Source organism: Phyllostomus discolor, chromosome 3 (assembly GCF_004126475.2).
Source record: "Phyllostomus discolor isolate MPI-MPIP mPhyDis1 chromosome 3, mPhyDis1.pri.v3, whole genome shotgun sequence".
Taxonomy (NCBI): domain Eukaryota; kingdom Metazoa; phylum Chordata; class Mammalia; order Chiroptera; family Phyllostomidae; genus Phyllostomus; species Phyllostomus discolor.
In genome coordinates this window covers 114,152,379-114,173,632 of record NC_040905.2, presented here as the reverse complement: position 1 = coordinate 114,173,632, position 21,254 = coordinate 114,152,379, and the positions used below count along the sequence as shown (strand labels likewise).

The window sequence follows — 21,254 nt, the reverse complement described above, 5'->3', positions numbered from 1 at the left end:
CAGAGGGGCAGGCTTGATGATCCCTTTGCTGGTCTCACTCAGGAAGGATGTGGGCAGGACTCTGGGAAGCCTTTGTTCTGCACCCTCCTCGGGATGCCCAGTGCGTGGGGCTGCGGGGGTGGCCCCATTTTTGCTGGGGTGTGGGTTTGGATGCACCAAGCATACAGCCTGAGCCTTCCCACAAGCTCTGATGCTTCTGCTTGGCTGGGCCAGGACCGTCTTTCTAGGCAACCCTCCAGCCACAGATAGCATTTAGAGGCTGAGCTGTGTTCCTGAGGAGGAGGGATGCACTCCCCTCCCCGAAGTCCGCTTAGGTAGCTGAGACCCTGCGCGTGCCTTGCCCACTGCCTCCCCGGATGCTGCTGGCCCTCCCCTCTCTCTCTCCAGGCTCCGGGTCTGTGCAGGACTAGTGGTGCCTGTCCTTTCTGCTCAACCTGTGTGTAGTCTCTCCTCTGCTGACTGGCCGCTCACGGCTTCCCTTGCAGTGGCCTCTTTCTCCTCCCTGTACCAGTCCAGTTGCCAAGGAAAGTTGCACAGGAGCATTTCCTGGGCAGGTATTCACGCATCTCCTTAGGAAAGCAGTGTTTGCTGCAGAGCCCTGCTCTGCCTCATAGATGCTGTTTTCACTGTCCCTCATCTGCTCACCCTCCATGACCCTCTCAGCCTCTCATTGCCCTCTGGGAGCAAGGCCCCGACTCGAGTGAAGACATCTATGCAGAATGTCTTTGCTTTGCTGGCAGGAACCCCTGTCCCTTGTGCCTTTATGGTTGATCTTTGTTCCTGGGCCCTCCCAGCCCTGGGGCTCAGCCAAGCTGCCCTTGCCCTGGCCCCTGGTGGTCTGATTAGTTTTGAGAACTCACAAATTGAGCTTGCCTGCTTTTCATCATGGGCTGGCTGAAGGCCTCTGGTCTGTTGCCCCCAGGCCCTGGCAAGGGACTAACGCAGCACTCCGGCCCACCTGGGTCCCCACGTGTGGGCAGGAACCAGCTAGGAAAGGGCAGTGTGCAGATGGTGTCCGGCAGGCCGCTAATGGACGACACGTGTGCAGGATTGCGTGCAGGTGGCTTCAGGCTGTGCTAACCCTCAGTGGCTTCTTCTCACCCTGCCCCTGGCCCTGACACTGGCACAGGAAATGCTGCTTTGGGGCATCGTGCCTTCTCCTGAGCACACCTGGACTTGGAAGGCAAGCCTCTGCTTCCCAGAACAAGCTCCCCAGTCAGTGTCCACACAGGGACTTCTCCTGCATCAATGTGTCCTCCAGCCCAGGCTGGGAGGAGTTCGGGCCTCTTTCCCAGTTCCTGGGCTGATCCAGCCACTCCTTCTGAGCTGAGGCCTCATCTCAGGTGTTGTTCCTTCCTCTCGGGGTCCATCTGCCCTCACCTGCCTGTCTGCTGGAGGAGCAGAGGAAAGCTTCTGGAGGACACCAGGCCAGGTTGATGGGGATTAGAGGAACCAGATGACCCTTCGTCCTGACCCCCAGGAGCCCGTGTTAGGAGTCGCCCTGTGTCAGAGCTCACACCCATGCCCTTCAGAATGCCCTTCTCCAGCTGGCTTGGTGGGAGGGAGTAGCTCAGAGCTACAGGCAAGGAAAGCCTTAGGGGTCTCTGCTGGGGGCAGCTATGCCCTATCATGGGGGAAAGGCTGGTGGCTTTGAGGCCACGGGAGCTCCCTGAGCTGGGCCAGCACCCAGCAGCCCTATCTGTGTCCTCCTAGACTCTGCCGTGGTTCTGGAGGAGGGAAGTCCGAGTGAGGCTGCTTTGCTGGCGGAGCCCCCGGAGTTGGAAGACTTTGAGGCAACTCTGGGCACAGAAAGGCACTGCCCGCACACTGAAGCTTACAGCAGGGTGAGTGCAGTTGGGCACCGGAGCCGCCGGCCTATTGGGCCCTATGGCTACTCTCCATCCAGGCCTTCAGGCCAGGCTCGCTTTCAGACCTCAGCCTGAGCCACTGGGTGTGGGAGGAGGGGTCAGGCTGAGGGGTGTCTGAAGTGGAAGGGCAGGGCTGAGGCAGGGGTGGGGTCAAGGCAAAGGGATGGGGTCTCAGGCAGATGGATGGTGGGGACCCTCCACTCTAGGCTTTGTGGCTCTGAACTTGGGTCTTTCACACCCCCCCCCCATATAAAAAATGGCTTGCTGTTCTTCCCAGTCCCTTCTGCTCAGCCAGTGAATTTCCCAGAGCTCCATCTGGGGATAGCTTCTCTGGTGGCACCCTTTGGTTTGTGGGGCTCTTGGCTCTGCTCAGCATGGGACACAGGCAGATGCTGCCCTGGGGTGGGGGTGGGGTGGGGTTGGGACCATCAGCTTGGTGCTGGTGGCTCTGTGGCCCTGAGGCCTCAGTGTCAGGCCTCACTGCCTCCCAGTGAACCCCAGCTGGGCTCAGTGGGCCAGGCTCACTTCAGACTCAACCAGCAAAGGTTCTCTTGGGATCTGTCCTTTCCAGTCATCTTCAACCTCTAGCCAGGAGGAGAAGTCATTTCGCGCAGAGGACCTGTCTGCCGGGGGGATCCCCATTGAGCGGGCTGTCTCCTCCGAGGCAGCCCGGCCGTCTGTGGACCTCTCTTTCCAGCCCTCGCAGCCCCTGAGCAAGTCCAGCTCCTCACCTGAACTACAGACCCTGCAGGACATCCTCGGGGACCCTGGGGACAAGGCTGACGTTGGCCGGCTGAGCCCTGAGGCCAAGGCCCGGTCACAGTCAGGGACCCTAGATGGGGGAAGCACTACCTGGTCAGCTATGGGTGAAGCCAGCCAGGGCCCGACCCACGCCGAGGGTTCCATGCCTTCCAGCTGCCCCCGCTCCCCCAGTGGCCTGCGGCCCCGAGGCTATACCATCTCTGATTCGGCCCCATCACGTAGGGGCAAGAGGGTGGAGAGGGACTCCTTCAAGAGCCGAGCCGGAGCCTCCAATGCTGACAAGGTGCCAGGCATCAACCCCAGGTGAGCCTCACCCTCCGGGCTGGAGCTCCTGGACATTCCTGTGGGAATGTGGCATCTAAGCAGCCCTGGGCAGAAAAAGCTGGGGTACAGACCTGCGTGTCCTCTGTCCTGCGGCTGGTCAGAGCCACAGGAGAGGACAGTCCTTTGGTGATGGGGTGCAGGTCCTGCTGCTTTCTGTGTGTGTTGTGACCGCACCAGCCGTGACTTCAACCTAGGGTCTGCAGCACTAAGCTCGTCCCTCCTCATCTCTCTCTCTGCAGCTTCGTGTTCCTCCAGCTGTACCACTCACCTTTTTTTGGTGATGAGTCCAACAAGCCAATTCTTTTGCCCAATGAGGTGGGCGTGCCTTTTTTCCCCTTCAGGGGTCCCCTGGATCCTGGGGGCAGGGCTCAGTGGGATGCCCAGCTCTGGGTAGTGGAAGTAGTAGCCCAGGCTTGCGGTGGGCTATAGCCTCAGCTCCCTATGGCAACCTGTGGTAATCTCCCTGGGTGGGGAGAGCCTCTCCCTTGGGTAGGCACCTGGCTGAGGCTGGCCAGGCAGGGCTGGTGGCAGGGGACAGCCACTGCCCCAGACTCAGGCAGGGCTCTGTGGCTACAGTCCTTCGAGCGGTCAGTGCAGCTCCTTGACCAGATCCCATCATACGACACGCACAAGATTGCCGTCCTGTACGTGGGAGAAGGCCAGGTGAGGCTTCTGGGCTGGCAGGGGCTGCCTGGGTGCCAGGGAAAAGCTGGGCAGCCTTCTTGCCTGGGGCGGGGATTGGGGGTATGGGCCCTCGTCCTCCACAGAGCTCAGTCACTGTATCAGCTGCTAGAGCATCAAGTGGTTATTGAGTTTTGTGCCAGGTACTGTTCTGGTGCCAGGACAGAGGAGTGAGAATGGCAGGTCGGTGTGTGAGCTCACGGCATGCCAGACAGTGCTCAGGCTATGGAGGGGGAAGGTGGCAGGTCCTGAAACTGCACATGTGAGCAGAGTGCTGTTCACATCAGTAGTCCAAGGAGGGGGTACCAAGCAGAGAAGTAAAGGAGGTGAGCGTGTGTGCAGGTGTGTGTGGGAGCGTCGTGTGCAGGAACAGCCTGTGCAAAGGCCCTGGGGAGGGGCACGCCTTGTGTAATCGAGGACAGGCACTGAGTGGACAGGAGGCAGGATGGGGAAGTAATGGGGAGGGGGCTGATCATTGACATCCTCATAGGCCACGGTATTTTTGTTCCCAGTGAGGTGGGAGGGCCTTGGGTGTTTTTGAGCCAAGTGTTTGCTATGACTCAGTAGAAGTCTCAAAAGCATCCTCTGGCTGCCGAGTGGAGGGTGGTGGAGAGGGGCAGTGACAGCCCAAGTGAGAGGGGCAGGCCCAAGGAGCATGGCATTGCAGTGCTGGGCAATGTTAGGGTTCTGGGTGTGTTTTGAAGTTTGACCGATTTTGCTGACAGATGAGTTATGAGGGAAAGGGGAAGTCAGAGATGTCGCCTGTCGACTGCTGGAATGGTTCTCTTGTGCTGAGTCCATGGTGACAACAGAAGTGGGGCTCTTTGCCAAGCCACACCAGTTACCTCACCACCACCCCCCGGTCCCCAGTAGCAATCAGCCCTAGGGGTTCTCGGGAGCTGTGCTCAGGGAGGGGTAGGGTATAACGGGGTCCACTGGGGAAAGGTGCCTTCACGCTTCTCCTTCCTCCACACAGAGCAACAGCGAACTTGCCATCCTGTCCAACGAGCATGGCTCCTACAGGTACACGGAGTTCCTGACGGGCCTGGGCAAGCTCATCGAGCTCAAGGACTGCCAGCCAGACAAGGTGTACCTGGGCGGCCTGGATGTATGTGGCGAGGACGGTCAGTTCACCTACTGCTGGCACGATGACATCATGCAAGGTTTGAGCCTTCCCAGGGCGTGGGTCCTCTCCAGCCCCATTCCTCTTGGCCTGCCCTCAGGGGGGCAGTACAGGTGTCTAAGGGCCCAAGGTCACCAGCCCGAGCACTGAGGCAGCAGTTGGACTGGCTCCTTTGCTTCCAGAAGCTTTGCTTTCAGGGAGAGGAGCCACCTGCTGCTGGCCATGCACCAGAGACACGGCTCCTGGGGGTGCTCAGAGCCTCTGCTCTTGGCAAGAGGCACAGGGCCCGCTTCGCCTGCCGGCGCCTCGCCCGGGCTGCACCAGGCCCACTCAGTTCGGCCCCGTTCCGCCCCACAGCTGTCTTTCACATTGCCACCTTGATGCCCACCAAGGACGTGGACAAGCACCGCTGCGATAAGAAGCGCCACCTGGGCAACGACTTCGTGTCCATCGTCTACAATGACTCTGGCGAGGACTTCAAGCTGGGTACCATCAAAGTGAGCGAGGTTGCCTTCTGGGTGGGCGGGCAGGCAGGCATGGATCTGGGCCTCTGGCCACCCTGGCTGGAGGCCACATGTCTGGTGAAGTGCCCACTGGCATGTGTTGAGTGGAGGCAGTGAGCGAGCACCATTAGCGTCAGTGCAGTGATGAGCAGGAGTACTGACCTGCTTTAGTGTCTCACACTACCAGCTGGGCCGGGCAGGTCCCCCTTCTGAGCCTGTGTCCTTCTCTTCTGTAACAAGGATGACGACAGCCCTGTCGGTTTCTTCATGGAGCCTGTGGCACCTGAGGTTTTGTGAGGAATAACCAAACGTGCACAGGTCCTTAGCAGGGGGCGTGGCATGCAATAGGTGTTCAGTGTGCTCGTAATGCCGTGAGGCTGTGTGCCCTTCCCTCTGGTACCACCTCGTGTCATTGCAGAGTGGGGGGTGGGGCCGGGTGACAGGCCCTGATACTCCTGCCCTCTCCTTCTCTACACAAGGACACTTGGACTTGAGGTCAGGGTGGGGATGTGAAAGACAGCTGCAAGGCCAAGTGGGGCGGGGAGCCCAGTGCAACCCAAGTGTCCGAGGTGCTGGCCTTCAGAGGGGTTCAGGTTTATTCTAAAGGCAACTGGAAGCCTTGGGGGTTACTGGACACAGGCCCCCCTACCCCTGCCGACCAGGAAATCTGGTGGAGAGCAGGCACAGCACACCTGTAGGGAGGTCTGCTCTCTTCTCCTTTGCTGCAAAGCTGGGAAACAAGGGACCTGATGTGTGGGTGGTGAAGCTGCTCCTTGAGGTGGGTGCTCGGGTACACTGTTGGGTGAACAGGTACCTGGACATGCAGGCTGGAGAGGCTCTTGGGACTTGTCAGCACTCGGAAGGCATCTGAGCCAGGGGCTGGGAGTCTGCAGAGCTACCCATGCTTTCAGCTGACAGTGAGGCAAGTGGCAGCTAGGTGGCAGCAAGTGCCCTAAGTAGTGTGTTGTATGTTGCTGGGGGGGCGGGCCTTTGTGACTGTCTTGACTATGAACTTACACTTTGACAAATTCATATGCTAGGCTCCAGGTGGGGAGAGGCTGGGTTTAGAATGCAAGGCGTTTGAAGGGAGATGCGATGGCGGCCCCAGCGCCCAGGCTGGATGGGAGGAAGTGTGTAAAGACAGTGACATTCATGCTTATGTCGACACTGATGAGCCACTGCCTGAGGAAGTAGCAAAAAGTAGCCTTTGCTGTTGGGGGTGACCCTGGTTTTCTCCTGGCAGGGCCAGTTCAACTTCGTGCATGTGATCGTCACCCCCCTGGACTACGAGTGCAACCTGGTGTCCCTGCAGTGCAGGAGAGGTGAGGCCTGGGGCTGGAGGGGGCGGCCCTTGGGGCCCTGAGCCCCATGTGAGTGCAGTGTCTCCCCAGACATGGAAGGCCTCGTGGACACCAGTGTGGCCAAGATTGTGTCTGACCGCAACCTGCCCTTCGTGGCCCGCCAGATGGCCCTGCATGCAAATGTGAGCAGAGGTGGCATCCTGGGCGGATGGGACGGGCTGTAGGTGCCACCCATAGAGGGCTTACCACTCTGTCCACCCTATCCCAGATGGCCTCACAGGTACACCACAGCCGCTCCAACCCCACCGACATCTATCCCTCCAAGTGGATTGCCAGGCTCCGCCACATCAAGCGGCTCCGCCACCGGGTAGGGAAAATGGGCCACGGGCACCTGGGTGCAGCAGCTTCCCCAGAGACAATGCTGGCTGGCCAGGGCGGGTGCCAGTGACCACCTGGGAGAGAACACGTGCCGCCATTTCTGAGCTTGCTGCCAAGGTCTCTTCTCCCTTCAGATCCGTGAGGAAGCCCACTACTCAAACCCCAGCCTGCCCCTGATGCAGATGCACCCCCCGGGCCACACCAAAGCCCCAGTGCAGGCCCCAGCCGAGCCTGTGCCCACCTATGAGACAGGCCAGCGGAAGCGCCTCATCTCCTCTGTGGACGACTTCACGGAGTTCGTGTGAGGCTACAACTGGGGCAGCACCTGGCCTTGCTGGAGCTCACGGAGATGCTAGGACGTGCCCAGGGCTCTTGGTGGCTGTTGTCTGAACAGCCACACTGCTAGGCCCTCCCTGCCGCATACGAGGCACTGGGCAGTATTTATTTGTGCGAGTGAATAAAAGTAGTCTTGAAGCCTAGGTCTGCAGCCGTGCCCACTGTCCCCCTATGCTCGGACAGAGACACAGATAGCAGTCAGTCACTCATTTATTTGACCTTGTCTGGTGGGGGTGGGGGCAGGGGTGGGATCATGGCTGAAGCTTCAGCCACACCCACAGAAGCATTGCCGGAGGCCCGTCAGGCTGTTATCCAGGCTTCACCCCTTCAGGAAAGCATCACACAAGTATTGTCACATTCGCCTTCCCCAGCCCCAGGAGCCAGCCCCAGGAAGAGGGTCTTTCCCCCAACCACCCTGGGGTCCTTTGCCACATACCAGGTTTTGTTCCTTACTCAGACCTGACACCAGCAGGCCCGGGCCCTGCCTCTGGCTGCCTGGCCTCGGGCAGGGCAGGAGAACAAGGTGGTGGTGTAGACAAGAACAGCCCAGGGGGTAGTAGTGCCCCCAGACAAATGTGCTGTCCCAGCGCCTGCCCAAGGCCAGATTCAGACCCAAGAAGCAGCCGTCACTTTCTTGGGCCTGGCCACAGGGACAGGTGTCTAGGGAAGGAGGCCAGCTCTGCAGCCCCAGCTCCCCCTCAATGCAAACAGTGGGTACCAGGCCATTGCAGCTATCAGGCCCCTGGGCCCTAGTGAAAAACAGCAACGTACAAAAATATATACACTTTAACCCCATATAAATTACTGACAATAGACACACAGATGGCAGCTGGAAGTGAGTGCACTCAGCAGGGGACAGGAGAGGTAATAATTTAGGGGGGGTAACAAGGGGTGCAGGTTCCCTCCCCACAGCCTGGATCCTTAGCGAAGGGGAAATGTCTGCCCAGGAGGTGGGGCTGGGCACAGCCCGCTGTACCTGAGGACTCAAAATAAATTAGTGTCTCAGAGGCTGGGCACTAGGTCCAATACTGCTGTGTCCTCCCCACAGGGAGCTGGGGAGGGGACCCTGGGTCCTGACTGGCCACTTGGCCTCTTTAAAGTGCTGAAGCCCACAGAGAGATGCAAATGAGTGCTGTCAGCGCTCTGAGGGACTGCATGCAGCTGCTCTGCCCAGCCCAAGACTTGGAGGGCAGCAGAAGGTAATACTGAGTGTTGCCTCTCTGGCCCCTTGGGCCAGAGTGTAGCCACAGAGCCACACCAGGGAAAGGGTGTGAGCTCAGGGCCCCTGGGGCTAAGTGCTGCTGGGGTGGACCTTGTTCTTGGCCCGTAGGGAAGCCCTGCTGGGTCCTGTAGCCAGGCCAATGCCTCGACTGGCCCGGGCAAGGCGGCTTGGCAGGGCTGGCTGTAGGCCTGGGGAGGGGCCAGGGGGAGGCGAGGCTGGGGGCTGGCTGGTCCTATAGCCTTGCAGGCTCTGCAGCTTTCGTTCCAGCTGGTAGACATCCTCCGTGGCCTGGTTGAGTCGGTCAAACTGGGCAAGTAGGGCTTCAAACACAGCTTGGAGGCGGGAGGGTTCGGGTTCCCCCCGTGGCCCTGGCCTACCCAGGCCCACACTCAGCCCATCCAGCTGGCTAGAAGAGGTGGAGAGACGGGAGGCATCGGAGTCCCCGGTAGGTGGGGGCATATCTGGAGATGACTTGGAGCCCCTAGACGATCGGGAGGGCAGTGGCTCCATCCCTTCAAAGCGGACTTTGTGGCGGAACTGGGGGCGGCACAGGGGCTCGGTTAGTCCGACTGCGCCCTGGGCGCACCTGGGCCCAGGACACGTCCCTCTCCCCCCCACTGGGCCGTACCCACCTCCTTGACTTTGCTGAAGCCCATCCAGAGGCGCAGCCTGCGCAGTAACAATTCTACCATCTCATAGTCCTGTGGCTCCCAAGCTGGGCGGTAGAGCTCCCCACGCAGAGTGTGGTACCGCCACCGGAGAAGGACTGCCCCCAGCCTCAGGGCACCCCATAGCCGCAGGGCCCAGAGCCCCGTGCACAGTAGGGGAGACAGGCGCCAGGACTCAGGGCAAAGGGTGGGCCACCCAGCCCTGGGGCACAGCACCAAGAGGGCCTGGGTCGCTCTCATAAGTGAGTCCACACAGGAAGATACCAGCTAAAGGAAAGGTGGCATGAGTAAGGGGTGCGCCCTGGACTAAGCCCCCCGCCCCCCTCCCCAGCCCCACTGTCACCTACCAGAATAGCCAGCTGAGCGTAGGCCACGGCGAGTGCCATCAGGCCTAAGGCTGCCCCCAGAAGCTCCGGCAGGGCCCGGCACAGCGTCTTGCCGAAAACCGACCACTGGCGCACGAAGCGCAGCTGCTGGGCGGCCTGTAGGCAAGAGGCGTCAGCAGACCAAGCCTGGCCCAGCCTGCCCAGCCTCAGGCCTGCTGGCCCAGCCCTCACCTTGACCAAAAGCAGGAAAAGCAGCGATGCGACTAGGCCACGGGCTGCGGCGCTCAGCTGTGCCACCTGCTCAAAGCTGGTAAAGCGGCGCGGGCGTCGGCGCACGAAGCGCGTCCACTGGCGGTCCGCGGCGCCCAGCTGGGCCAGACGCAGGAGTGCTGCAGCGGCAGTAAGCGCCACCAACAGCCACCTTGCCCAGGCCCCAGGCTGCGCCGCGCGCACACACCCCTCCCTGCGCCAGGCACGTGCCTCAGCCACAGAGAAATACACTGCAAATAGCAGCAGGCTCACCTGTGGGGACACGGCCAGGGCGGGGTCAGGAATGGACGAATCAGAATGCATTGGGCGGGGCTGCAGGATGGGACGTTAGGTGTGGGCAGGGTGGGGGTATGCCGGGGGCGGGGCCAGGAAGGCCGAGCCTACCGTAGTGAGCAGTGGCAATGAGAGGCCTGCGCTCAGGCGCTGCAGTGCGAAGGGGCGGACACTGAGGGCAGCCACTGCGTGTCCAGCAGAGAGGAACTCGAGGCGTAGTGTGACGGCAGCGTGCAGCCCCACAGCTGGGCTGTAGCGTGTGAGCTCCACGAACACTGCGCGGCTCCTACGCAGAGGGAAGGGGCGAAGAATGGGACACAAGAGGGATGAAAGGGCAGAAACCTCTACCCCATGAACCTGGGAGGCAGGGCCTCTGGTGTTAGGGATTGCACGGACTGGGGAGCTCACTTGGAACTTCTGGGACTGATCTGAAGCGGCAAAGATGAGGGGTGGGAGTCAAGTGGGATCACTGGTGATGGGAGACCACTGTCGAGGGGGACCACCAAGGGCCCAGAGAAAGGCGGCAGGCCAGAGCGAGGCAACCTGTCTCCTGAGTGCCTGCCTACCTGTTGTCAATCCAGTTGTGCAGCTGCAGGAAGCCCAGCTGCGCTCTGCTCTCCTCCAGGCTCAGCCCCAGCTCCTGCACGTAGCCCCCGCTGTCGTACACAGCACAGTAGCCCCAGTACCAGACGCTGCGAGTGAGAGGTAGTGTTAGACACAGCCCAGCCCTGCAGCAACCAGGGAGCCATGCTGGCTGGGGCGAAGGGGCTCCTTTGAACACCCCAGCCCCTCCTTCTGTGCTCACCCCAGCAGGTCTGGTGCAGAGTAGGCCCACATCTCAGAGCCATTGTGGGCAGCACTTCCCCAGCCAATGCCATAATCACTGGTGCTGAAGCCACCTGAAGCTGCTGAGCACGTGTGCACCCCTGAGCCAGGAGGGTCTAGGCAGAGTGCTGAAATCAGAGGGCTGGGGACTGAGCATGACCCACCCAGAGGAGCTTACTGTTTACCAGCTGTCTGGGCTGAGCTCCACGTGATCTCCCCTGAAACCCTCCCAGCTGTCCTGAAGGTAGATGTCCTGGTCTCCCTGACCCATAACGAAGATGAGGCAGGGAGAGGGTGATGGTTACACAGCTGGGGAGCTGGACCAGAATGCAGCCAAAGGCTGCTCTTTGGAAAAGAGCAGGGACGTGTACCGAAGTGGCCCCCAGCTTACCTTCCTTCAGCCGCACCTGCCGCAAGCGTGGGGGCCCCAGCTCTGGGCTGGACCGGTTCCCGTGGATGTAGGGGAGTAGCACGTGGGACATCCACGGCCAGAACTCATCAGACCTGCTCGCACCAAACACAGTCATACACTCCACCCCTCGGCTCCTCGCATTGCCAGGGCCAGAGGCCCAGGGAGCACGGACACTGCGGCCCCAGCCCAGCCCACAGGGGGCTGCCCGTGCTGCCGGAGAGGATAAGCCACGGCAAAGTTCCTCAACCGTGGCCTGCTGACATGTGGGGACAGATAACTCCGAGATGGACCATCCTGGGTGCTGTAGGATGTTTACCAGTATCTGTGGTCTCTACCAGTTGCCAGTCCTGATAACTAAAAATGTTACCAAGACCCTTCCTGATGTCCCCCGGGGGCTGAGCTGGATGGAGGGCAAGATCTCGGTGCACCTGGCTTGCACTGCACTGCCCGGGCCCAACAAAAAGGTGTGGACATGCATGCAGGGTGTTCATACCGGGTGATAGCCAGGAAGGCCTGGCTATCCAGCTCCTGCCTGATGGCACTTTGCAGGCGGTAAGCGTGGCTGTGGCACGAAGCGTCCCCGTAGTTGGCCAGCAGTGTCACCAGAAGGAAAAGCATGTACACCAGCAGGCTCTGGGGGGCAGGGATGGCCCTGGTGTCAGCCAATCCTAGCCCAACTGCCATAATAGGACAAGGCTTCTGGTCAGCAAACCGCCCATGGCTACAGTGCCTGGCACTGAGAAAGGGCAGGACAGACGCCTTGCCGGTGCCCCACCTGGGGGCAGACACATGGTTCACTGAAGGCCAAGGACTCCATACCTAGGGCTTTGTCAGACTAGAGAGAAGTAGGCACTGGAGCTGGGGAGGAGAAGTGGCAGAGCAAAGACTAGGGGCAGCAGGAGTCAGGGTGATGGGAGGGGGCCAGACCCAGGCTGCAGAGCCCTAGGGCCTTCTTCGGAGAGGACAGGGTGCAAGTGAGGTTTCTGAGAAGGGCAGGACCTCCAGGAAGAGGTTGCGCTGGCCAAGAGGTGTGGAGGGTGGGAGGCACTGGCCGCCGCAGCCTGACTCACCCTCAGCATCCTGTGCAGCCTCTTGACTTTTCGGGCTTCCTCCTTGGCCAGAAAGAGGGCGAAGCCATGAGGGGGCCGCACACGGGGTACACGCTCACTCACAGGTGTCACAGCTGGGCTCTCCACCAGGGTGTCATCCTCATCAGGGTGCAGCCGCTTGGCCACCAGCGAGAAGTATAGGGCTTCCAGCAGGACCTAGGCAGGAGGTAGCGTCAGAGGGGCCTACACGTGCCAGAGGCTGGCAACCTGGCTCCCCAGCGTCCTACTCACCTTGAGAGGCTCCCAGCCAAGGAATGAAGCCAGGAAGCTGGAGCTGCTTGAGAGGAGCCACATGACACTCACACTAGGGGGGAAGCTGGCACCAACCCACCCCGATACCCCCACAGCCACGGCCACCAGTAGCAGACTGAGCGCGTGGGCCAGGGCCGCACACCAGGCCGGCAGCAGTCGCTTGCGCAGGCCCTCCACCAGCCCTGAGGAGACAGAGACAGGCAGGTGACTGGGGGCCCCAGAGGAGGGGCAGGGAGGGGCATCCTGGGGACACACAAGCACACCTGAGCTGGAGAGCTTTGCTGACTGGGGCTGCTCCCAGGTCAGGCCAGGACTGGAGAGCCCTCTCTCCCCTAGCCTTTGCAGCATCAACATCTCGGTCCTTTCCCCAGGAGCGCTGGACCTGAAGCACAAGAAGGGGAGCAGCCAGCACTCACCAGTCAGCCCCACACACTACCTCATCTGTGTGCAGTTCCTTGGGCCTCTCTGGGCTTTGCCCCTCACCACCACCCCTAAGCCAGGTAGTCATGTCAGCCTGTCTCTGTACCCCTCATTTCCTGCCTACTCCATCGACCTTGCCCTGTGTCTGTGACCTATTCCGCCTTTCTCCTGTCCTGCCACTACTCCAGCAACCATCGCCTTCACAATGTGACCGTGGTAGCGCCCCACTACCTGCTCTTCACGCCAGCAAACTCTGACTAGCTTCCAGTGAGCGCTCCCCAAGCCTCAGGTCTACCCCCTCAGACCCTCCACTGTGCATGCACAGCACACGAAGGAGCCCTGTGCACATGCCTTTGTAACCTAAGACTGACTTCTGGGCAGGGGCGTGTGCGTGTGTCTTTCAGATCCCTACAGAACACAGCATACCATGTGTCTCTCACAGTCCCACCCGCCCTTTCCAGCTCCAGAGCTGGTGCCCTAGAGAGAAAGAATTAGAGGAAATGGGGAGAAAAAAAGATGGGCGGGCAGCAGGGAGAGAAAAGGGAAGCAGGAGCTGGACAGGCACTTACAGAGAAGGTGTACTGAGGAGGTGGGAGATCACAGACAGAAGGGCGCTGGAAAACATAAATTGCGTATTTGTAGAAAGGAGGGTAATAATAAAAGGAGAACAGAAAAGACAAGGTGTAGCAACAAGATGCACATGCCCCACAGGGAACGCAAGGACCAGGAGGCACAGCAGAGAGGCGGCGGGTTGGGGGTCAGCGAGAAGTGAGGTTTCCAGCCCCTCTGTTGCCACCTCCGGGGCCAGTTGCCAGCTGATGATGCTGGAAGGGAAGTCAGGACCCTACTTTTCCTCTAGGCTCCAGCATCAAGATCCTGAAGAAGAGCCCTGGCTGATGTGAACTCAGTGGATGGTGTGGCTCAGTGGTTTGGATGCTGGCCTGTGAGCCGGAAGGTCGCCAGTTCAATTTCCAGGTTGCAGGCCAGGTCCCCAGTTTGGGGCTCACAAGAGGCAACTGACTGATGTTTCCCACATCAGTGTTTCTCTCCCTCTCATTCTCCCTTCCCTTCTCTCTAAAAATAAAATCCTTTTTTAAAAAGATTTTACTTATTTATTTTTAGACAGAGGGGAAGAGAGGGAGAAAGAGGGAGAGAAACATCAATGTGTGTTTGCCTCTTGCGTGCCCCCTACTGAGGTCCTGGCCCTCAACCAAGGCATGTGCCCTGACTGGGAATTGAACCAGTGATCCTTTAGTTCCTAGGCTGGTTCAGTTCAATCCATTGAGCCACACCAGCCAGGACTAAAAATAAAATCTTAAAAAGTCCTGAGGAAGAGAGCCCAGGAGCTGATCAAAACCATTAACGAGAGCAGGCAGAGAGACCAGGCACTCATAACCAACTTCAGAGACAGCCTCAAAATCAAGGTTCGGACCTGACAGAGAAGTGAGAGGAAAACATGCATCAGTTTTAAAGTCACCGCTGCAAGATCATCCAGGCACAGCTCCGACAGTTCACCCAGAAAATTGCCATACAGAAACAGAGATTAAACAAATGTGCCACATTGTGAAGACCATGTACACAGATCTGTGTGTCCAACCAAAGGCTACCACTTCGGAATAACAAGCCCATAAAGACAGTGAGTGCTGACAGCTTCTGAGAGCTGTCACTGAGCGACAGACACCAAGAGAAGGCCCCAAGGCCACCGTTCTGGCCACACTGAGGAAACTGTTTTCCGCAGTTCTGTAAGGAATCTTGCCACCCTCCCCCACAAAAAGGCAGTGAGTCCAACCTCCACCATGGGTCCAGCTTTGGTATCCCCAACATGCGGCAAATTTACCCCACCCCAGCCCCACACAGTTTACTAAATGTTTGCATTTATGGGGGAAAAAAAGAAAGAAAAAAGAACAGACAATACCGGCATTTCCATCATGCAAGAACAGCAGCGTTAATGGTTATTTCTAGTTGTCTTTCTATATGTGCATGCTTGTATTTTACATGTGCCTATAAATACGTTGTACCAGGTCATATGGTGGGTACAGTATGGAATACACATAGAATTTTACGTTTGACTCTAAGCTGTATGACAGCAAAGACGTGTCTGGTATTGGGTGGCATTCACTGATTCCTTCAGTTGTCAACAAGTATGCCAACCCCCTACTGAGGGCTGAGGCCTGTTCCAGGCGTTGGGAAAATGAACAAAGTCTGCACACTTGTAATGTATGCACACGGTGTGGGAAGCACACAGTGAGCATGCGCATCGCTTAACGCACAGGAAGCAGGCACGAGACAGGCCGGGTCGCATGCACACGCACGTGTGTGTACCGTACTCTATTTGCGCCAGGCAGGCAGGCAGGCAGGAAGGTTCCGATTAGGTAGCTTTGAGTGAAGACCCGAAGAAAGTAGACCAGGACACTCTTGTCGTGTGGAGGAGCAGCCTGGGCAGAGGGGGCAGCAGATACAAAAGACGGAGGCAGAAAGGCGAGGGATGCTGTAGCTGAAGGGAAGTGGGTGACAGAGGGACAATGGCAGGACAGGGCCTGAGGCAGCCTGGGGCCAAACTGGGTACAGCTGGTGGAGCATGTAAGGAGTGCACCCAGTCCTGGTGGTTCACCTCCAAGATGCCCCAGTGACCCTGCCCTCCAGGCCTCACACCTCTGCGTGGTTTCCTCCCGTGGAGAAACCAAGAGGATATTGTGGAATGAAAATGTATGACTAACAGGGCTGGGTGGCAAGGAAAGTGGCTTCTGCCTTGGTCTCTTGGATGCCCTGCTCTGGGGACACTTTGAGGACGTCTGAGCAGCTCAGTGGGGAGGCCCAGACGGGGAGAAGAGAGGCCTTCCACCAGCAGCCCACACCCAGGCGCCTGCAGCCTGAACTGTCCTGAGCCTGGAGTTGGGGGAAGCCAGCACACAGCCACAGCTGACCAGCGTCTCCACAGCTGACCAGCGTCTCCGCAGCGCCAGGACAGGGCCCGCCCAGGGGAGCAGGCTCTCTCTGTGGCAGGTGGAGCAACAGGGCTGTGCCCAGGCGGCCCTGGAGGGTCTGGTCAGAAGATGACGCTTGGATGGGAGGTGCAAGGGCGATGGAGAAGGAGGCTGTGTGAGGGAGGTTGCAGAACGCAGGATTTGGGGCTAGGGGATGGAAATGTCTCAATGGAGAAAACAAGTGCTCTGACCAGCCTGTTACGTCTACTCTGCACCCTAAATATCCATGAGAGGGGAGCTGTCAGACAGACGGTCGACGTTTGCACCAGGATCAGGAAGCGTGTGGGCTGCAGATTTGGGGTGCTCAGCTTATAATTACTACCCCAGGATCTCACTATGCCGTGGCATTTAATCAATTGGCAATTTCTTCTTAAAAATGCCATCATGCCATAAAATTATTGGAGAAAACGTTCCCTTTTTCTCTGTGTGCTGGATCATTTTATGCATCTCAAGTAATTTTTGGTTGCTTGAAAATTAGAAGAGTTAAAAGTAATGGAAACATGGATATTAAAATAACATACATGAGGAAAGAAGGTAATTCTAATGAATCTCGTTAGTAATAAGAAATTCTAAGAAACATAAAATCAGAATAGTCTCAAAAGAAAAAAATGGGATATTTAAAAACCTGCCAAGGATCCCTCACCACAGCCACCCTTTCTGTGCCTCAAACGTCCCTCTCCCAGGGAATGTTCGCTGGGCCACAGCCGACCCCGTGAAGCCCCTTCCACAGGGGAGGGGCTCAGAGGACAGACCGTGTCACTCCAGCTCCACGCTGGGGACACAGGTCTGGACGACATGAAGCCAGTCCCATGCAACAGGCAGGACTTCTTGGCCTGGGTCCCCACACATGCCCCCCCTCCCCCGTGGCTGGGCGCTCACAGGCCAGCGGGCAGGTCTGCTTCTACTTGAGTGTCCTGGGTGGCAGCCAGGCTGCTGACCCCTTCGGCCAGGACCTGCCGGATCAGGTCTTCATCTAGAGAAAGCAGAATGTGTCAGTGAGGGTGTGGGCTCCTCCCACCCCGAGCCTCCGAACCCTCTTGGGGAGAACCTGTGGACACCTCCCCACCCCTGCTCACCTGAAGCTGAAAAGTATTTGGCAGGCGAGGAGGGGCTGACTAGGGAGAGACCGTCCTCCTCCGGGCCCAGAATGTGGCCCATCCGACCCTGTGCCAGCCGCTGCAAGGTGCTGCCCATGATGGATGGGTCACTTAGCAAGTCTGGCCAACTGAATGTGCCTTCACTGGATGGCCAGCACACCAGGCTGTGAACGACAGAGGTCAGTAAGGGGGCCCAAGGGAACGCATCTGCACACGCAGTCACACAGACACGCGGGCCTTCTGCGCAAGCACGCCCCCGGCACAGCACGTGCCGACACCCGGGGCTCTTGGACACCAGGCAGGGACACGCGATGCGGCGCACGCAGCTCGGACGCCGTGATGCAGCCCACGTGTGGATGGCCCACACGAGGCTCACGTTTTCTCCAGGGACACCCACCTTTTGGAATCATCCAGAAACAAGTCACTTTTCACTTGTCCAGCAAAGGCCTGTTGAGACGTACAGAGAGAGCCTCAGACTCTGGGCTGCCCAGAGGCTGTGGGGCCCTCCAACCCAGGCGCAGCCCCTCCGGGGTCCTCACCTCAGCTCGGAGCCCGGGCAAGGTGAGGAAGGAGCTGTCCAGCACAGAAGAGTCCAGGTAGCTCTCCATGTCCAGGATCTGCTGCCCTGTGGGGGTAGGCTTTGTGCGCCCAGCCACCTGCAGGGAGAGGCAGGTAGTCAGCGGGGGGCAGTTCTGGCCCCTGCTCCGTGGAGGCATACAGCCTTCCGAGAGGGCAGTGTCTAGGCTAGTGTTTTCCTAGAGAATGTTCTGGAGTGATGTACACATTCTGTATCTGCACTCTGCACTCTGTCACAATAGCCACTAGCTGCACACTGCTATGGAGCACTTTAAATGTGCCTGGTACAACTGAGGAACTGATTTTATTTAATTTAAATACACACATAAACAGCTGCCCATGGCTAGTATCACTGCACTGGATTCCCGGGGTGCCTCCCTCTCAGCCAAAAGTACAGTACTGTCTTATGAATTGCTGGATTTGATTTTGATGAGTTGTTTTTAAAAATTTTTTGATTTTTAGAGAGGGGGAAGGGAGGGAGAGAGGGAGAGAAACATCAGTGGATGGTTGCCTCTCATGTGTCCCCCACTGGGGACCTGGCCCACAACCCAGGCATGTGCCCTGACTGGGAATGGAACCAGTGACCCTTTGGTTCTCAGGCCGTCACTCAGTCCACTGAGCCATACCAGCCAGGGCTGATTTGCTGTTTTGTTGAGGATGTTCACCCACATATTCCTAAGCGAGAGTGGTCTGTGGTTCCCTCTTCTTGTGATGCCTTATCTGGCTGTGCTGCTGGGCAGCGCTGGCCTCTCGGGGTGAGTTAGGAAGTGCTTTCTCCCCTGCACGTTTTTTGAGTCTGGGGGGAGCACTGACTCTTCTGTGATTGCTTGGTATAATCACCAGCGAGGCCACCTGGGCTTTTATCCAAGAGAGGTTTTAAATAATTAATTCAACCTCCTTACTTGCTACAGGCCCGCTCAGATTTTCTGTTTCTCCTTGAGTCAGTTTTGGTAGTTTGTCTCTCTAGGAACTTGCTCGTTTGTTCTAAGTTACCCAGTGGGCCGACCTACAGCAGTGCACAGAACTCCCTGTCGGATCTGTCCCTTTCTGTGCCGTTGGTAGTGACAGCCCCTCACTCGTTCGTAGCCTCACTAATATGAATTTCTTTTTTCTCTAGCTAAAGGCCTTGCTGATTTTCCCTCTTCAGCTGCCAAACCGGACAGCACAGCCCCTCGCAGAGGAAATGAGGGTCTACCTTCCAGGGCACCGAGGTCCCCAGCCCACCTTGCTCCGGGACATCCGGAAGAGGAACAGGATAACCAGGTAGATGGGGTAGACAACCACACTGGACACCAGGCCAACGGCAATTGTGTCAGCACTCAGCGGGATCAGACTGGACACAGGCCCCGAGCTATGTGGCAGGAGAGGAGAGACCTCACTGGGTTAGGCTGGGCGGGGGAACAAGAGAGACTGGGCACAGGGACTACATTCGAGCCCCAACAGGCACCCACCTATAGGCAGCGTCTCCCACGACCCCATACCACACGGCATTGGCACCAAGGAAGAGGCAGATGAGGAGAACGCAGCAGGTGGCTCGCTGCACTCGAGTGAAGCGGCTCCGAGGAGGCCGGTCCCATATGGAGAGCCAGATGTGCTTGTCAAAAAAGCCACGCTGGAGCTCAGCCACCAGGAGGCGCTGGAACCGCCGCAGGGCAGCCTCACCTACAGAAAGGACACGGGAGGGGCTTCAGGAGGCCAGAGGCGCTAGCCCCTCCTCCATCCTGCGGGGGTGAAAGGGGGCTGGGCCTTACTTGCTGCCAGCACCTCCTTCTCCACGAGTCCCCCATTAGCCTCAGTCTCCACTGACAGCCAGTCATTGACCAGGAAGAAAGTGCTGCGAGCCGTCTGCAGGTCCCTGACTATGACGTGCTGCAGGAACCAGGCGGGGCTGAGCCCTGCGGAGGGGGCAGGGGCTGGGTCAGGGCTCGGGGCTCCCCAAGGGCGGGGCGGGGCAGAGAGGCAGCAGCCGGAGCCCACCCAGACCTTTGTTGTCGTGCCACACTCGGATCTTCCACACGCTGCCCAGGCTGTGAGGGGTGGCGATCTGGAAGATGTCCAGACTGTTGCGGTGGAAGACCCTGTCCCCATCCAGGTGCCTGTGGCCACTCCGGTTGTCCGCCCCGTACAGCATGATGCCCACATGCGCTGTGGTACCTGGGGGATGAAAGGACAGGGAGTGGGACTCTGGGCTGGCTGCCCACCAGACATGTGACCCCAGAAATTTTTTTCCTGTCTTCATTCAAGTGCAGGCAGTCCTCACTCTGCGCAGCTCTCATAAATACAAATCTCGGTTACCTAAATTTCTTAAGTAAACACAGCTCCCAACGATACGATTCCTATGTCTGTTATGGTGGTATGTTAACTGTAACTGAGTAAATATAAACTTGGCTGCTAGCTCTTCAGTCCACTATGTAAATAGGGATGCTCAGCCTCAACAGTGACCAATCATGTCCCTTCTTCCAGAGCCTGCTGACGACAGGTCACTGTGCATCCTTCCGTTCCCACAGACCACCGGGTGTGCAGTGGTGCTGCCGTCTCTTAGAGGTAAACCCACGTGGTGTTTTATAAGAATGGGTCATTGAAAGGGGCTACGGGCCAGCAAAGATGAAAGTACAGCGAAGAAATGAAAACTGGTAATGCTGGACATGAAATCTGAATCAAAGGTAAACAAACCACATCCCTGGTGGTGTGGCTCAGTGGACTGAGCGCCATCCTGTGGACTGAAAGGGTCACTGCTTCGACTCCCAGTTAGAGCATGTGCCTGGGTGTTGGGCAGGTCCCCAGTAGGGGCATGCGAGAGGCACCCACACACTGATGTTTCTCTCCCTCTCTTTCTCCCTCCTTTCCCTCTCTCTAAAAATAAATAAATAAATAAATAAATATTTTTTAAAAAGGTAAACGAACTACTGAAGCAGCAGCCAAAGAGACTCTAGAAAAGCCATCAGTGACAAACTTACTAGCATAAATGACAGTGGCTGTGACAAAATGGATAAAGATGTCACAGAGCAACTGACACCAGCAAAAACTTCCTGTTACAAGAACTCTCCAAGGCGTTTCGCAATATGGAGGGCGCCAGCGAGAACTGCCGGGACTGGCAATTCGCCCAGGCACAGAAAAGACGTTCGCTCCACATCACGAGTCACCTGAGAGAACACTGTTCAAGCTATTCTTGCAAGGTTCTTTGCAAAGAAATAAAACACTTTAATCCCCAGTGCATCTAACGTTTTAAGTATGCTGTACTAACTAAAAGTTCCAAGTTACACTGTACTAACTATATGTTTGTAACCAATGGCTTTTGACGTCTTAGAAATCATCTTTACTGCTTTCATGACTACCTATTACCATTTAATAACCACTCCCCCACCGAGCCTGAAGCTCGCTCCCACAGCCCGCACGCGCTAGGAGGTCCCGTGAGGCTGTGAAGTGAGCACACAGCGGGTGTTCGCATTCTCAGGAAGGACCGCAGGTCACTGCGAGGATCGGGAAGCTACTACTTCGCACGGCATTTGGTAAAGTGAGTCCTTGTTTTGTGTCATCTACTATG

At 57.9% G+C, this 21,254-nt stretch overlaps 2 protein-coding genes across 13 annotated transcripts in view; one reads left to right on the top strand and one right to left on the bottom strand.

Moving 5' to 3' along the window:
- The window catches only part of TSC2 (TSC complex subunit 2), a 36,308-nt gene extending 28,889 nt beyond the window's left edge, over positions 1 to 7,419 (top strand). For 6 of the 9 annotated variants that reach the window (XM_028527651.2, XM_036021040.1, XM_036021039.1 and 3 more), the window contains 10 exons: positions 1,714 to 1,844; positions 2,440 to 2,933; positions 3,194 to 3,269; positions 3,531 to 3,617; positions 4,612 to 4,798; positions 5,116 to 5,255; positions 6,505 to 6,583; positions 6,653 to 6,744; positions 6,831 to 6,929; positions 7,075 to 7,254. In XM_028527651.2, the coding sequence (XP_028383452.1) occupies positions 1,714 to 1,844; positions 2,440 to 2,933; positions 3,194 to 3,269; positions 3,531 to 3,617; positions 4,612 to 4,798; positions 5,116 to 5,255; positions 6,505 to 6,583; positions 6,653 to 6,744; positions 6,831 to 6,929; positions 7,075 to 7,245 (1,556 nt within the window). In that variant the 3' untranslated portion in view covers positions 7,246 to 7,254. Of the gene's footprint in view, positions 1 to 485; positions 555 to 1,713; positions 1,845 to 2,439; positions 2,934 to 3,193; positions 3,270 to 3,530; positions 3,618 to 4,611; positions 4,799 to 5,115; positions 5,256 to 6,504; positions 6,584 to 6,652; positions 6,745 to 6,830; positions 6,930 to 7,074 lie in introns of all 9 variants that reach the window. The other 3 variants (XM_028527585.2, XM_036021041.1, XM_028527559.2) reach the window with 2 other exon arrangements.
- A 51-nt stretch (positions 7,420 to 7,470) lies between these two features.
- PKD1 (polycystin 1, transient receptor potential channel interacting) overlaps positions 7,471 to 21,254 on the bottom strand; it is a 46,631-nt gene continuing 32,847 nt past the window's right edge. For 2 of the 4 annotated variants that reach the window (XM_036021037.1, XM_036021035.1), the window contains 20 exons: positions 19,694 to 19,864; positions 19,462 to 19,605; positions 19,162 to 19,372; positions 18,935 to 19,061; positions 17,674 to 17,790; positions 17,532 to 17,581; positions 17,114 to 17,298; positions 16,917 to 17,010; positions 12,897 to 13,015; positions 12,613 to 12,815; positions 12,343 to 12,537; positions 11,766 to 11,905; positions 11,252 to 11,364; positions 10,841 to 10,988; positions 10,602 to 10,727; positions 10,147 to 10,321; positions 9,724 to 10,014; positions 9,514 to 9,648; positions 9,131 to 9,433; positions 7,471 to 9,035 (listed from right to left, as the gene is read on the bottom strand). In XM_036021037.1, coding sequence (XP_035876930.1) covers positions 8,568 to 9,035; positions 9,131 to 9,433; positions 9,514 to 9,648; positions 9,724 to 10,014; positions 10,147 to 10,321; positions 10,602 to 10,727; positions 10,841 to 10,988; positions 11,252 to 11,364; positions 11,766 to 11,905; positions 12,343 to 12,537; positions 12,613 to 12,815; positions 12,897 to 13,015; positions 16,917 to 17,010; positions 17,114 to 17,298; positions 17,532 to 17,581; positions 17,674 to 17,790; positions 18,935 to 19,061; positions 19,162 to 19,372; positions 19,462 to 19,605; positions 19,694 to 19,864 — 3,515 coding nt within the window. In that variant the 3' untranslated portion in view covers positions 7,471 to 8,567. Of the gene's footprint in view, positions 9,036 to 9,130; positions 9,434 to 9,513; positions 9,649 to 9,723; positions 10,015 to 10,146; positions 10,322 to 10,601; positions 10,728 to 10,840; positions 10,989 to 11,251; positions 11,365 to 11,765; positions 11,906 to 12,342; positions 12,538 to 12,612; positions 12,816 to 12,896; positions 13,016 to 15,012; positions 15,489 to 16,916; positions 17,011 to 17,113; positions 17,299 to 17,531; positions 17,582 to 17,673; positions 17,791 to 18,934; positions 19,062 to 19,161; positions 19,373 to 19,461; positions 19,606 to 19,693; positions 19,865 to 21,254 lie in introns of those variants that run through there. The other 2 variants (XM_036021036.1, XM_036021038.1) reach the window with 2 other exon arrangements.